This window comes from Emys orbicularis, chromosome 8, assembly GCF_028017835.1.
Source record: "Emys orbicularis isolate rEmyOrb1 chromosome 8, rEmyOrb1.hap1, whole genome shotgun sequence".
NCBI lineage: Eukaryota > Metazoa > Chordata > Testudines > Emydidae > Emys > Emys orbicularis.
This window is the reverse complement of record NC_088690.1, coordinates 49,257,770-49,274,401: the sequence shown is the minus strand read 5'-3', so window position 1 is coordinate 49,274,401 and position 16,632 is coordinate 49,257,770. Positions and strand designations below refer to the sequence as shown.

Genomic DNA, 16,632 nt, shown 5'->3' with positions numbered 1-16,632 from the left:
CTAAAGGTCCATCTCCACCAGTTAAAACATCTGCTATGCTTATAGATATGCTCAGGCACACACAGAATTGCTAATATTTCACAGGTCTTTACAGTACAGTACAAATGCACCTTTTTGGAGTAAATCTTGTTGTGCCTCTTCCTGCACTAATTCATTGCATACTAGTGTGAAGTTGCCCATCACTGTAATTATATTCTTTTGAACATACGAACGCTCTTCCCTTGAATAGAAGTTTTAAATAGCATTTGCAATCAAATTGCAATATTGTGTATTTGTCTATATAATGTGAATGTTCCCACTTCTTTGTTGTGTTACTTATTAGGAAACCATCTGAGCCATATTTTTAAAATTAAGATACTGCAGTGTGTCAGTACCAGAAGTCCAGTAAAATACCCCAAACGAAAGGATAATTTATGTCTTGTCATGAGAAATATCAGTCTGACACTTGTTTTAAAACTTGAATAAAAGGTATTTAAATCCATATACATATCCTTTCTAATTAAGATGGAGCTTTCCCTTTCTTTAAATCGAGTAAAAAAGGAAATGTGTGGTATTTATTTTGTCAAGTATCAGGAGGTAGCCGTGTTAGTCTGTATCCACAAAAACAACAAGGAGTCCGGTGGCACCTTAAAGACTAATAGGTCCTACTACAGGACAGGCCCAACATGGAAAATAACAGAACACCACTGGCCATCATGTACAGCCCCCAGCTAAAACCTCTCCAGCACATTATCAACAATCTACAACCTATCCTGGAAAACGATCCCTCACTCTCACAGACCTTGGGAGGCAGGCCAGTCCTCGCTTACAGACAACCCCCCCAACCTGAAGCAAATACTCACCAGCAACTATACACCACACCACAGAAACACCAACCCAGGAACCAATCCCTGTAGCAAACCTCGTTGCCTAATCTGTCCCCATATCTACTCTAGCCACACCATCAGAGGACCCAGCCACACCATCCAGGGCTCATTCACCTGTACGTCTACTAATGTTATATATGCCATCATGTGCCAGCAATGCCCCTCTGCCATGTACATTGGCCAAACCGGACAGTCCCTACGTAAAAGAATAAATGGACACAATCGGACATCAGGAATGGTAACATACAAAAGCCAATAGGTGAACACTTCAATCTCCCCGGACATTCTATAACAGATTTAAAAGTAACTATTCTTGAACAAAAAAACTTCAAAAACAGACTTCAAAGAGAAACAGCAGAACTAAAATTCATTTGCAAATTTAACACCATTAATTTGGGCTTGAATAGGGACTGGGAGTGGCTGGCTCATTACAAAAGCAGCTTTGCCTCTCCTGGAATTAAAACCTCCTCGTTTATTATTGGGAGTGGACTACATCCACCCTGACTGAATTGGCCCCGTCAACACTGGTTCTCCACTTGTGAGGTAACTCCCTTCTCGTCATGTGTCCTGATATAATGCCTGCATCTGTATTTTTCACTCCATGCATCTGAAGAAGTGAGGTTTTTTACCCACGAAAGCTTATGCCCAAATAAATCTGTTAGTTTTTAAGGTGCCACCAGACTCCTTGGTATTTATTTTGTAACTTCTTTTAATCCACAATGTTAGAGATGTCTAGTTAAACAGATGTCTTAATTTTTTTTATATTAGCTTGCCTATGCGGCTTCTGCATCAAACTGCACTGTTATATACATTTTTGTTCAGTCCCTGCCATAGTCACAGGTGATTTTCGAACCACAAATCCATGCACAAACATGGAGTTTTAATATTACCCACTGCTATCCAGAAGATTGCAATGAATTCATTATGCACATCCCAGTTGAAAACTTTATTCAATTCATACATCACATTAATTCTACTTAGAATATATAAATAAACTTTCAGTGTGCTATGCTGAGCAGAGCATTGTGTTGCCACTCACCTGCCTTTTAACAAAGATTAAACAAACCTTTGTCTCTCTAATTACTTGAAATTATGTCGAACGCCTTGTCTACTGCCAGGTAATAGTCTTGAAATCTTTCTTCAAATTAATAATCTGAACAGGAAGAAATATATATAAATTGTTTAGTGATATCTACGTGTGCATCTTCTATTGACTAATCAAAAGAATGAGAAACTTGCTTGATTTTAAAGAAATGGAAGTTAGGATATTGTGGACAAGTCTTTGCTTGACAGAGGAGAACAGGACTCTGACTCTATGAACTGGATAAAAGAATTTTTATCCAAAGTAAAATAAATATGTATATTTATATTAAGTTTTTACTTTGACTCTATTACCAATCTTCCTTACGTGCCTGAAGGTTGGCAACAGTCTGAGTTGAAATCATTAGATAGAAAACAACTCATGAGAGGGGAGGATCTGTCCACTAATTACTCTGACCTTTCCTTTTTTTTATTTGGAGGGGTGGGTAGAAGGATTAAATAGGCTTCCTACACGTATTACTCCTGGGGACATTCTGTGCCTAAAAATTCTGCACCAAAAAATTATGCACACAATATTTTAAAATTCTGCAAATTTTATTTATCAAAATAACACTACATAATCATACCAGTTTCAATTATTTGGGTAATTTATTTCAGAATACCTGTCAGCAAGTATGTCTGTAACAATACAGACACACACAAAAATTTCCCCAGGAGTAGAGTGTTAAAGAAACCCTATGACAACCCAATTCCTGTTTCTCTGAGCCCAGCCGGGGGGGTCAGACACCCACAACCTCTCCCCCGCAGAGCCCAGATATGGCCTTCCTCCTCCCCCCCCCACCAACACACCCAACCTCCCTCCCCCACCCAGAGTCCAGCCACGTTGTCCCCCTGGCTCAGATTACCCCCCCCCCCCCGCCCAGATACCCGCAAAGCCTCCTCCCCAGAGCCCAGGGATCCGGAGGGAGAAACAGCTTGATGCTCGGTCCCAGGCTTGCATGGAGTTTCCTGCGTGCCGCCCTCTCCTTCCCTCAGGACATGCTTTGGACTAAAAGTTACAAAACAGAAATTGTCCCAGTTAAAACCAAAGTTATTATATTCCCTACCCAGTACTTTATAATCTGCTTTGTTTTTTCAAAAACTGATTACTTTCTAATTTTCCTTGCCATACTTCACCTGATCTAAAAAAAGTGCTTGTAAAATACTCTCTTAATTCAAAGCAATTTATATCTGTCTTCAACGTTCTTAACTTGTGGTATTTTAGATGCAGAAATGTATGTAATACTCCAAAAAAGGAATTCCCCTCAAAGGTGAAATTTACCTTTTTATCTTTGTAACCTTTCATGATGGAAATCTGTTGTTGATTTGGAGTTCATGTAAAGTATTAGCTATCTTTCACTTTTTTTCTGTTTTTGTTCAAATATTTATAAAATGGCTTCTTTGGCTTGAGCAGTTTCATAACAGTTCATTTTCAAAAAAATGTACAGGTGAGTCGCATCATACGTGCATTTAACTTACGCGAATTCAACTATACGCGCTCAGCAAAAAAAAGAAAAACAACAAGATACTTGTCAATAGTGCGGGCGATTCCACCCGCCATTCCACTCAATGAGCATATGACTTGGAGTGAGCGTGAGATAGGAGACGTGAATCTGCTGTTCCCTCAGTCGGTCTCAGTTCCCACATGCCTCTCATAGTGTGAGCATCTCGCCGCGCTGAGTGTGATTCTAGTGTTTAAAGATACGTATTTTTCGTACAACATGGCCCCTAAACGCAAGCCAAGTACTTCATCTGGTGCTCAACCGAAGAAACAGCGATCTGTTCCAACGCTGGAGGAAAAACTGGCTGTGTTGGACTTATTGAGAGACGGTATGTCGGTCTCCAACATGGCGCGTAAATATGGCCGCAACGAATCTAGCATCGTGCCATCAAGATTCGAGAGAGAGAAATCCGTCAAGCTGTGGCATCAAGTGCTCCAATAACTGCTAAGGTGATGAGCCAGGTGTGTGATAAGACTTTAGTGAAGACTGAAAAGGCATTAAACTTATGGCTGGAAGACATGAACTGTAAACATGTGCATATCAATGGCAACACTTTGCGAGAAAAGGCTCTTAGCCTCTACGCGTTGTTCAAACCTCCCGCCGAAGAGGGACAGCCTTCTGATGAGAAGGAATTCAAAGCCAGCCAAGATTGGCTAAACAGTTTTAGGAACCGCTTCAACCTCAAAAACGTGCAGACTACTGGTGAAGCTGCATCTGCCAATGAAGAGGCAGCAAAAGCCTACCCCGAACAATTAAAGAAAATCATAGAAGAAAAGGACTATCTTCCGGAACAAGTTTTTAATGCTGACGAGACGGGGCTCTTCTGGAAAAAAAATGCCCAACTGAAGTTACATTTCGAAATCAGAAAGACAAGCCCCTGGCTTCAAAGCAGCTAAAGACTGTGTGACTGTGTTGTTTTGTGGCAATGTGGCTGGGCATTTAATAAAGCCGGGCTTGCTCTACAGGGCTGCAAATCCCCGTGCCCTAAAAGGCAAGAACAAAAATCTCCTGCCTGTGTTCTGGCAATCAAATAAAAAGGCTTAGGTGACGGCAGCATTATTTCTGGATTGGTTCCACAAGTGTTTCATTCTGGAGGCCTCTATGGAACGAAGCCTCAAAATCACATGTAGTATTACGGACGATTTGAGACCATATCAGGAAATGTTTGAGCAGCTCAAGAGACAACAGCAACAGTTGCCGATCACCATGTTTTTCAAGGAAAAACAACCAGCAGTAGATGAGTCTACGCAATCAACTTCTCAAGCTGAACCAGAGCCAACCACTTTGTCTACGACTCGCTCTCCGTCACCCAAGCTCTCCGTCACCTCCGTCTCCTGGATCATCATCAAGCCCTGACGATCCCCTGTAATTACCCCCTGTAATTAAAAATACAGTATTGTAAAATTATATTTTGCATATATGCTCTTTATATACTGTACATTACTGTATACATTATACATTTATACATATTACTGTACAGGGTTTTATACTGTACACAAAACCATGTACAGAATACTGTACTTTATGGGCGATTTAAGGGATTTTCAAGGGTAATTTTGACTATACGCGATTTTCGTCTTACGCGCTGACTTTAGAACCTAACCCTTGCGTAAGATGCGACTCCACTGTAATTGTATTCTTAATATAGTATATTTTCTAAGCTTTTGTGACCCATATTATTTTTGCCTTATTCCTGACTAGTTGATTATTAATAGGCTTGCATGAAGATCCTAATTGTGATTCTTGGGGGGGAGGAATGAAGGGGCCATAGCAGAGTTTTGCTTCATATTGTAGACAAATTGTGTCAAATTAATTCTGAATTATGGTCAGGGGCCAGGTCTATAAAATAGGCTACCTGTTATACTCAATTCACCTCAGTTTTCCCAGTGGTCAGTGGTAGATATGGCCCTTAAATAGTGTATCAATTAAGCTACTATCGCAGGGGTGGCCAAACTGCAACTCTCAGGCCGCATACAGCTCTTTTACTGTTAAAGTGCAGCTGGAGGAGCCCCCCATACCGCCACCCCATTCTCTACCTACCAGACTGGGGCGGAGGGGAGGTCAGGGCTTGTGCCCTGCAGCAGAGTGACGGGGCCAGGGGCTTCAGCCCTGCGGGGAGGGAGTGGTGTCTCGGGGCTTCAGCAGGAGCGGGGCTGAAGCCCTGAGCCCCAGCAGGCGCACCCGGCTCTCAAATTTCTGAAGATTATAGGATGCCGCTAGGAGAGTCAATAAGTTTGGCAACCCCTGCATAATTGCATTCAGTTACCACAGTAAGGAGTCTGGTATAAGAACCTGAATAGGATGAAATAAAGTAGGATTCAGTAGTAAAAATATAATGTAAAATTATGGTAGGCATTTTCAGACTTGAATTTATTTCAGCCCTTTGACTATATGCACGTGCAGTTTGTATGCACAGAACTGTGCAGACAAGCCATATAAGTTTCACGCCCAAAATATTTAAAAATTGTGTGGTTGATAGAATCATTTGACTTAACAGAGAACATACCACTGAGATGAATGGAGAACAGGAGTACTTGTGGCACCTTAGAGACTAACAAATTTATTAGATCATAAGCTTTCGTGGGCTACAGCCCACTTCTTCGGATGCATATAGAGTGAAACATATATTGAGGAGATATATATACACACATACAGAGAGCATGAACAGGTGGGAGTTGTCTTACCAACTCTGAGAGGCCAATTAAGTAAGAGAAAAAAAACTTTTGAAGTGATAATCAAGATAGCTCAGTACAGACAGTTTGATAAGAAGTGTGAGAATACTTACAAGGGGAGATAGATTCAATGTTTGTAATGGCTCAGCCATTCCCAGTCCTTATTCAATCCTGAGTTGATTGTGTCTAGTTTGCATATCAATTCCAGCTCAGCAGTCTCTCCTTGGAGTCTGTTTTTGAAGTTTTTCTGTTGTAAGATAGCCACCCGCAGGTCTGTCATTGAATGGCTAGACAGGTTAAAGTGTTCTCCCACTGGTTTTTGAGTATTATGATTCCTGATGTCAGATTTGTGTCCATTAATTCTTTTGCGTAGAGACTGTCCGGTTTGGCCAATGTACATGGCAGAGGGGCATTGCTGGCACATGATGGCATATATCACATTGGTAGATGAGCAGGTGAACGAGCCCCTGATGGTATGGCTGATGTGATTAGGCCCTATGATGATGTCACGAGATGAATGGGGGCAGTTTACATTTGAGTTATTTGTTTGTGCTTGATTCATACTTAGAAGGGTCCCCCCACCTCCCCCCCCACACACACACAGATATAAGGGCAAAAAACCTTTTTTAATTGACATCTTGCATTTCACAGAATTTGAATCATCATTGTGGGATGGGTGGATGTCTCAAGCAGGCCACATGTTTACCACCTCTAAGTCTTTGCAGTTTTTGTCTTTACACCTTTTATTGCGTGTCTCTTTTGTAGTAATTTAAAGCACATAAAATGTAATTTCTACAAAAATGTATACTTGATATAGACTGTAAACCCTCACTTTCTCAAAGAACAGAAGCTCATTCAACAATAATTCTAGCTTTGATTTGTTTGGTTCTCTAGTTTTTCTGGGCATTGATACCACACATCTTTGTACAGCTTTCCCATCATAATACTGTAGTAGTTGCAAATCAGATATTTATACATGGTTCTCCCTGAAATTGAATAGGTAAATGTTTCTCAATATTTATGGAGTTTACAAGTTCACTGTCAGATGAAGTGTTTCATTCTTGCCCATGATTGAAATGCCAAAACTTTTAATAAGTAGAAAAACTTAATGATGAAATGTTGAATTATTAGGCTAGCTATCTATAGTGGCAGTAATATGGAAAGCTGTTTTACATTGTATATGTCCAGGCTGAAGGTGGACCGTGCAAATTATTATTTTCTGTTGCTATGTTATCCTCTTTACCTGCACTTACGTTATATTTCAGTAGTATGGATGTATTTAAATGTTAATGTTTCTGAGTAAAACTCTAGCACAAGTTTATTTTTAAATGCGATAAAGGGCAAAAATGTTGAAAGGACCAGAATGAAAATTAAACTCCCACAATTAGGAAAGCCACAAGATGGCATCAAATTGTCAATTCTGTCCCTTGCTGCTAAAACTGTTTTCTTCAAAAGGTCAAAAAACAGTGCAATCAATTTGTGGGTTTTTATATAGAAACCATTTCGGTACCGGATGAGCCGTGATATAAGGCATACAAATTTTGAAAGCTTCACTCACTGCTATAATTTATGACTTAAATAGTAGCAATAAGCAACCTCTTTTTAAATAACCAGCCCCCACCCAAGTTGCACTACATTAGAATGTAAGCTAACTTGTATGCACAAAAGATTCCTCCAAGGAAAAATAACACATGCTTCTTGGGAAAAGGTTGTACAACACAGTATATACCTGTCTTATAATCTTAGGGGTATTTTCCCAAATTGTAGTAATGATTTATATTATGGCAATACCAGAATTAAAGAAAATTACTTTGTCAATTCATCAGTCAATTGATATAATTCAAACTATGAATGTTAATGCTCCTTCAGACTTTAGAAATAGGCAGTATTTAAATGTACAGTGGGACCTGACTAAAGACAGGGAAATCCATTGACAGTTACTGAATTTTGCAAATTAAGTCAACAAAAAAAGCAAGAATAATGTATCACAAAATATTTAATTCACTTATGACAACTTTAGGTTAAGGAATATGAGGAAAAACTAGTATACTTTATAAAAATAATAGCCTTAGTTAATATGACTAGAGTTGGTTAAATCTGTGACAGCTGGGAAACTCCCTGTTGCTTTTGTGAGGATGATAAGTAAGGTTACGTTTTAATCACAGATATTTTTAGTAAAAGCCATGGACAGGTCACGGGCAGTAAACAAAAATTCACTGCCTGTGACCTGTCCATGACTTGTACTATATACCCCTGACTAAAACTTGGGTGCTTTGGGGCAGGGGGCAGCCCAGGGGCACCATGGGTGCTCTAGGGGGGAGGGGGGCAGCGGTGGCCTGGGGGCTGGCGGGTGCTCTGGTTGGGGGGGGGGATTAGTGGGGGGGACTGGCAGGCTCCCTACCCAGCTCAGTGTGGCTTCTGGAAGCAGCCGTCATGTCCCTGCAGCCCCTAGGCAGAGGTGCCAGGAACCAAAACCAATGGGAGCTGCAGGGGCAGTGCCTGCAGGCGGAGGCAGTGGGCAGAGCCTCCTGGCTTACCATGTCGCCACTTCCGGGGAGCCCCCGGAGGTAAGCACCGCCCCAAGCCCTCACGCCGTTCAGCGCCCCAGCCCCGAGCCCCCTCCCACACCCAAACTCCTGCTGCTGCTGGGGGAAGAGGTGCGATGGCCCGAATCTGCCCCCGGGCCAGCCATGCTGGCCGCTGCAGAAGTCACGGAGGTCTCAGAAAGTCACAAAATATGTGACTTCCGTGACAAACTCGCAGCCTTAATGATAAGTTGTGATGTAGTGCAAACTATTCCCCAAATACGATTATTTTTCAAATTTTCTAGCTACTCAGTATATTGACTAGTATTAAAGTAAGTCAGATTGGGGCCACGTTGTGCTGAGTGCTATACAAATGCATAGTAAGAGACCATCCTAAAGAACTTGCAAGCTCTATTAAAATAAGATGCAGCAAGTCAGTGTAACTAGCAGAGGAAGACAAGATAGAGTTACATTGACAGGAAGGTGTAGTTGTGTGTACAGGTTTCATGCACAGTTTATAGGTTCGATGGCTTTTAAAGATAGAAACAGTAGCTTTATGCCTAGCTAGACTTATGTCTCTGTCCCTTGCTGCTAAAACTGTTTTCTTCAAAAGGTAGAAAACAGTACAGTCAGATTGTGGATTTTCATATGGAAACCTTATGAGCAGCGATATAATGTATGCAAATTTTGAAAGTTTCACTCACTAGCTAACATCTAGTTCCGTAGTCTTACTGTGAAAATGGCATGAACCACATTATGAGTGATGAGAGGCTGGTTGTGGTTTAGGAAGTTTTAAAGCCAAAATAGAAAAATATCTGAAAAAGCAAGAGTTGAGTAGAACATAACAAAAACTTAATTTCAAGGACAGGTAAGAATTCAAAAATCATTTTTTGGTTTCTTCAATTATGTGCAAAGAGTTAGATTTTTAGATGTATTATTGTATTTTGTATTTATGCCAGTGGTACAGGTCTAGAGTACTGTTGTGATAATTGGGCCAATAAATTTACTTTGTGAGCTCTGTTGTAAAAAGTATGTAAAGGTTTATAAATAATACAACAATGTATAATAACAAAAGATGATGGAAAATAGGTCAAGTTACTTTCAATAATGCATGTTATAAACAGATGCAAGAGAACCAGACAGACTGAATTAGTCCAAATAAAAAGACCGTATTGATATAATTCAAGAACTCTGTTGTAATCAGGCTTGGTAAAACCAGAAGATAGGGGACTGGAAATTAATGAACCAAAATTGGTGAGTTGGATATTAGGCCTAATTGGTTGAGGGAATAATGAGTGGATGGGCTATTCTACTCATCGCTCCCTTTGTGTGTCCTTAAAGAAAGAGACCGGGGGCGGGGTGAGGGTGTGTGTGTAGAAAAACAGATGGAGGCTACTGAAGCAAACTTCACCATCATGGCTGCTACCTGAGGCCCCTGCTCCTTTTCGGTCCTAATCCTAAGAGATGTCCTGACCAGACTGGGCCAGAAAGAGGGACCCAGATAATACTGCCATCTCTACCAGCTCCAGCTGAATCCCATACACCTCCTGGCATGAAATAGTTTCAGATTTTAGCAGCAGCAGCAGCAGCTCCAGTTCATCTCAACTAACTACTTCTCCTTTCCCAAAAAGGACAGTTGTTGCCATCTTTGAAACCACTAAAAAACAAGGATTTTTTTCCTTCTAAAACTCTCTCCAGCTAAAGGGAAAAAGAAATGTTAAAATGAAAGCCTTACTTAATACTTCAAATGGCTTAACTGTTTCTCCCTCTTTTCTGTACCTTTAATAAAAGTTTAAAAGGATTTCAGTGGTGTGTTTGCCATGGTTCTAAGCAGTCTGAGGTCTCTGTATACCAAACACTGAACCTTCTTTAACACTGTTTAATGTTGGACGTTAACTGGGTTATGTTAACATCTTTGGCCCATTTATTCCATCTAAATTTATACAACAGTACCCATTGTTCATTCACCATAGGCTCTGTTATGTAGTTGAAGTTTGAGAAATATGCTTTAAGATTAAAGTTCTCTTGATGCATATTTTGAGTTGTTGAGTCTGATACTGTAGGAGCAAGGAGTATTGAAATGGAATGAATGACTCTTTACTGAAAACACATACATTGGATGCTGTTATATTGTGAATATACTGAATATGTAATAATAAATTAGGCTGATACTCATACCTAAAAGCGAAATGGTAGTTACGTGGGAGCAGAAAAACAGATAATGAAAGTTGATTAAGACCCTAATGTTAAGTGTGTAAGTCATGAGTTAGCGAAATACAACTTTGCAAGGTAAATTAGGAAAAGTAAACTAACTTGGTCGTGATTAAAATATTGTGTAAGAAGTCTGTCTAAGGAAGATTTGTGTTTTTGAAATTACAGGGTTTTGTGACAATTACTGAATTTGTTTATAAATATTCATAATCTACTCCTTACCAGTCTAACACAGTTTATGCATAAGAATTAGATATGTCATCCTTTGAGCAAAAAAGTTCAGAAACTTTTATGAGACAATGAGTGTCATTTGTTCAGTAGGTGTGATATATTTGTCTCATTGCAGGAAATTTTAAACAAGTAGTGTTGAAATCTCGTACTCTTTAAACAGTTATTAATAATTGCTTCTCCTTCTACATGATCTGCACAGTTTTTAATGTGAGGGTCAGAAAGATTAAACCATCAGTAATCTTAAAGGGAAAAGAGGTGGAATAAAGCAATTTCAAAGTAAGATGTCTTTTATAGGAGTATGGCTTTTTGAATCTTGGTTGAACTCCTCTTTGTACTTCACTTCTCTCCTTCATTACAATCCTTACTTTGACCCTAATTCTTTATTCTTCATTTCTCTGAAGAGTCCAAATATTTTCCCCCTCCCAGATGCTGGTCACCTTTGTATATTATCCATTCATTTAAATATAATTGTTGAAATTATTTGCTACAGCACAACTAATCAGATATCTTGTCACTTCACGGTCTTAAATGCTTCCATTCTCTAGTTATTTGGTGGTATTTATATTTTTCCTTTGACTTCAGGTGTGAAACATTGATCATTGGTTTGTTCTACAATAAAGATGAAAATTCAGGGAAAAACATGTGCCCCTTGAAATTAATAATATCCTCAGGGTAGTTTTGTATACATGTTATTCTGGCATTATATGTATAGCCTATGGAAGAAAGAAACCACACATACATATAAACTACAAAATATGTTTTACAGAACAAAAGTTTGCCATTATAATTCATAATGGCAAGACCACAAAACTAAGATAATCAGATGTACAAGTCTTCTTAGTGCCAATTTCTGTGTGCTACCCATCTGAAAACAGATGCTATGAGACAGCATGCTGTTCAAAACAACAGTTTATCATAAAAATTCTTTTTTAGCCTTTGAAGAAGGTGCATAATGTTCTACAGTAAATATGAATTAGCTGTATCCTTTGGAAATGTGCCATATGGTTTTAACATTAAGTACAAGTGATTTATCCTGGGTAGCTTGGAGAGGGATTTTTAGGAGCTGGCCTTGTGCTAGTTCTCAGCACTGGCTTGCAAGCCTGACTGTTAGATTCCTAATCTCCATCCTCCACCCTGTATAGCTGGCAGGTGCTGTTCTTGCTCTCAGGCTTTGGGATGGAGTGTTCCCTGTGTCTCTAGTAACTCCTATGACTGATTTAAGGAGTGGTTTTATTGAAGAGTTCCGTCCTGTCTTACCTAGCTAGAAGTATGACAACTATAACATAATGTAGTGGGGATTTGCTCAGGGCTCTTAGAACACGGTGTGAAATTGGGATGTCAGAGAATGGAGCTGTGTGGTTAGCAATGCTTCATTGCCTCCTTAAACAGTGCTAATACTAGAAGAGTGATTGTTTAACGAATAGGTGACTTCCTTTTTGCCTGTCCTGTATTATCCAAGATTTCAAGAATGTACTGCTTTCTTACAGGTCCTTTATTGTATAGAGTTCGTCCAGGTTTCATAATTTTCCCCATGCAGCTTAAATGGTGGTCCTTTAAAATGTGGAAGAATAGTGAATGTTATTGCATGGTATAAAATGGGCTTTATACTCTAGGAAATAATTTCTTATCTTTCTGCTATTGAGTGACTAACATATAGTCAGATGAGAGCTAACTGTGCCTCTTGTCATACATTCCAAATCCAAAATCCTGCTTTCCAGGTTTTGTTGGGCTTTTTTCACTTAACTACTCTACTGATGTAGCTACACAGGGGAGACACATTTCTCCCCTCAGATGTTGTCTCCCACCTCTCTCTGACTCTAATATCCAACCACAATGCATAAACATGTATTGTCCCTTGAAAACCCCAGCCAAAGGAAGTTAGGTAATCAAATCTCACTGAATGGGAATTGGGAGTCTAACTCCCTTGCCTTCCTTTGCCATTAGCTGGAAGCTTCTGCTAAAATGACTAGCAGTGAACATAGTTGGCAATGTTAGTTAGGCTTCAGAGTTTACTACACTTAGTTGTTGCTTTTTTCCCTGTATATTTGGCTGGAAGTACTCAAGTTGTTCAGCATGTTGCAGGGACAAAGAATGTAGCATGCCTTGCCCAGTCCTGTGAGTGGAAGTCTAGTGATTTTCCTCAAAAACTTAGTCACAAAATGCTGAAACTCTGCACTCAGCTCTCGTGCTAGAATGTGTCTGGAGGGTTGCAGACCTGTCTTTGACTTGGCATGTTGCGTCTGCATTCCTGTACTCTTTCCTCTCCCACCTTCCAGTACTTCTATTGCCACTTTTTAGCAGGTGGGTCTTAAGAGCTGTATGTTCTTATTATGCACAATAAGATGACTTTTTAAGGTTGGTTAGCTGGTATTTTTAAAAGTTTTTCAATTAATAATTAAATTAATTTATTATATTAATATGATGAGGGAAACAAGGTAACAATTTAAGGAAGGGCTATGTGCTATAAATACAACTGACTTTACTCTCTGAAAATCAAACAGTATGGACTTCTATACAAAAGTGTTGCTATAGAGTCTGAGAAAGAATAGTGCTAGGGTATGATCTAAAACGCTGTTTAAAACTGAATTGCTATGGCTTTTTCTATGTTTGTGAGCTTTTGTCTTTATCTGTGGGCGCTTGCTCTGATTCTCCCTGCACCCCTGCACCCCCATCTCCCTGCACCCAGGAAATTTACTAATTTGGGATTTTTTGTACATTAAGTTTATGGGAGGCAACATTAAGAATATTCTTCAAAATATACAACTAAAACCCCTTTGTGGCAACATTGTCTTCATGCAGACCATGACATTGACTTTCCTGTAAAGATGGACTGCGGAAATCTTATTCTCACTTTCTCAGGGGAAAAAAAAAAAAAGGTGTTGAGTCTCACATTCCAGCTGTTCTTTAGTAGCAAGGGATCTCTCTAAGGTAGCCATCCTTTGCTCTTGCCAGCTTGGCTTGCTGCTTTGCCCTTAAAGTGCAATGCTTTGACTTTTACCAATTTCTGTGCAGTTGAATAGTTACTCTGAAGGGACAGTGGCAAAAAATAGCTTGTCCAGAGCAGAGATGCAGCATGTCTTGCAAAAATTATTTTTAAAGTTAATGTAGCAGCCAGCATAGACCACGGTATTTTAACCAACCGAAAACCGCACAGAGAAATTCAGCATTAATCCTTTTCTTCTAAGGAGGAAGTTAAATCCTTGCGTCAAGGTCAGCAGCAGAGTAGTTGCTTTAGAAGTTGAAGAAGCTGTATACTAAGCTGAGTCCTACCTGTATGTAATTAATCAGGCTTTTGAAGTTCAGTGGAGAGATGTCTGACTGAATTTGAGCCTTCAGTAAGTTGACAACTGATGCATCCTTATGCTCATATCACATAGTTTTACAGATCAAGATTGAGTTTTAACTTATATTGGAGAAACGTTAAGATTTAGAGGGTCTAAATCTTAATGTTGTGTGACTTTAAAAGTGTCATTGATCTAGTAGCTCCTGGTCTTCAGTGTCCTACTGACGAATTTTCTTAGTTACAGATCACAGTGTTACTTGTTTACATACCCATGTGGGAAGCAGGTGATGACCTCCCTTTCATATAGCTCTTTTGAAAATCGTTCCCCATTTAGGGTTGCGGAGCACTTCATAACAATGGTATTTTGGGGTTCAGTGTTTTAATGTCTCAATGATTTCCAGATCAAGTGTATGCTCAGTTTACAGATCAAAAAGTGATTATTCAGTCAGACCTGTAAACTTAAGCTAGTCCTTTTTGCATTTGTGCATTATCTAAGGATTTTATATCCAATATCGTTTCACAGGAATAAATGAGAACAGAATTTGTCCTTCCATTTGAAACAACTGTAATGTTGATTCAGAACCAATTATAATTGGCTCACTCTTGGCTAATGTGTTGGCGCTGCAGAGCGAACAGGAGTAAAGAGTGGTGGTACAGATTTGTTTTTGTATGTTAAAGTAAACAGATAAGACATGGAAGACACATGCTCAGATCTACTGAGCAAGAAGGTACAGTTTTTATATACGGACTTTTCAGAACAGAAATGCCTTTCAAAATCCTGGCCATAACATTCCAGCCCAGAGCATCTCATGAGTAGATTCAGAGAATAATACCAGTTTTGGTTTGTGATGTGGACAGTTATCCACTTTTTCTCATATTATATCTTGTCCAAGTGATCATATGTAAAAAGGGAAGCACTGTTTCCTAGTGGGTAGAGCAGTGCACTGCACTGGGACTCAGGAGACTTGGGTTATATTCCTGGCTCTGCTACTAGTCTACTGGGAAACCTTGGTCAAGTCACTTCACCTCTCTGCCTCAGTTGCCATATCTAATGACACTGACCTCCCTTATAAAGTGCTCTGAAATTTACTGGTAAAGACCACTATTTAAGAGCTAGATATTTGTATTTACTTATTAAAAGGTGAAAACGTTAATCTTGTAAATCTGCAATTTCGCCTTATGATAAAATGTTGACTGGTATATACTAATTGTGGTGGATAGACCGTTAACATGCAAAAAAAAGGTGTTTTTTTTTTTTAATTTTCAGACTTTTTAAGTCCAAAACAGTGGTTGTGAAGAGTTTTCTGATCAGTTTTCTGCATATTTAGTTGTTAGAATATGTTATGTCCTAATCATCATTAAAAAGCTGTTTTATATTTAACTAAAAGGGAAGCTGAATAAGAGAAAAGCTATTCAAATGTTAACTCTTTTTCTCTCTCTCTTTTTTTTTTTTTTTTTTTTTTTAAAGGAAGGTGCTTCTGCCCGGAAAACTCAAACCCCAGCAGCACAGCCTGTGCCAAGACCAGGTAAACAATATTACTTTATTTGTGTATTATTTGGAATGAAAGCGTTTTGAGATAGGACAAGATTGTAGCTAAAATCCTAATACATTTTGTTAAGATATGTATTGGAAGTCTATAGCCACTGTGTATTAATTAACATATTATCATTGCAGTCGTCCAAGGTCTGAGATTAGCTATGTTCACCCTGAGCTAGAGCAGAAATAGCACTGCTAGGTTGATGGACTAGTAGCAATTTTACAATCTGATTTATTGTGAACTACCAGGGCTAGAATCAAATATCATATACTGTTGGAATAGTTTGAAATCCAACTTTGGCACACCATAAAACTTTTATTTCTAGACCTAGCAATTCAAGAGCTACTGGTGCCCAAAACTTAAGGTATTTGAGTTTGTGTGTGGGGGTGTTTCATTTCAATTTTGAGTTGAATTTAACAGCTGATTTCTTATGAACCATTAAAGCAAAAAACCTCTATGCTTTATACTTTCTCCAAATACTTAATACCAGCATTGAAATAGTGTGTAGTAGTAAATTTCTATTCTGTAGTTTCTTGAGACTGGCAGCTAAAATGTTGAAATCAAGCAGTCATTCTGTATACCATTACTTCCATGACAAAGTTTCAATATCACTACACCTGTTAGAGCTAGGAAAAATCTGGCAACTGGTACAAATGTGTTCAGTGATAGTATAGTTCTTCCAAGTATTTGTCTTGGCCCAGTGATAAGGGTGGGGGGAAATGCC

General features: G+C 39.2%; 1 protein-coding gene across 1 annotated transcript in view; it reads left to right on the top strand.

Annotated features, from left to right (window-relative positions):
• Nucleotides 1-16,632, top strand: part of CDC73 (cell division cycle 73) — a 194,808-nt gene that overhangs the window by 133,076 nt on the left and 45,100 nt on the right. The window contains exon 11 of the mRNA XM_065408934.1: nucleotides 15,839-15,896. Coding sequence (XP_065265006.1) covers nucleotides 15,839-15,896 — 58 coding nt within the window. The remainder of the gene's footprint in view (nucleotides 1-15,838; nucleotides 15,897-16,632) is intronic.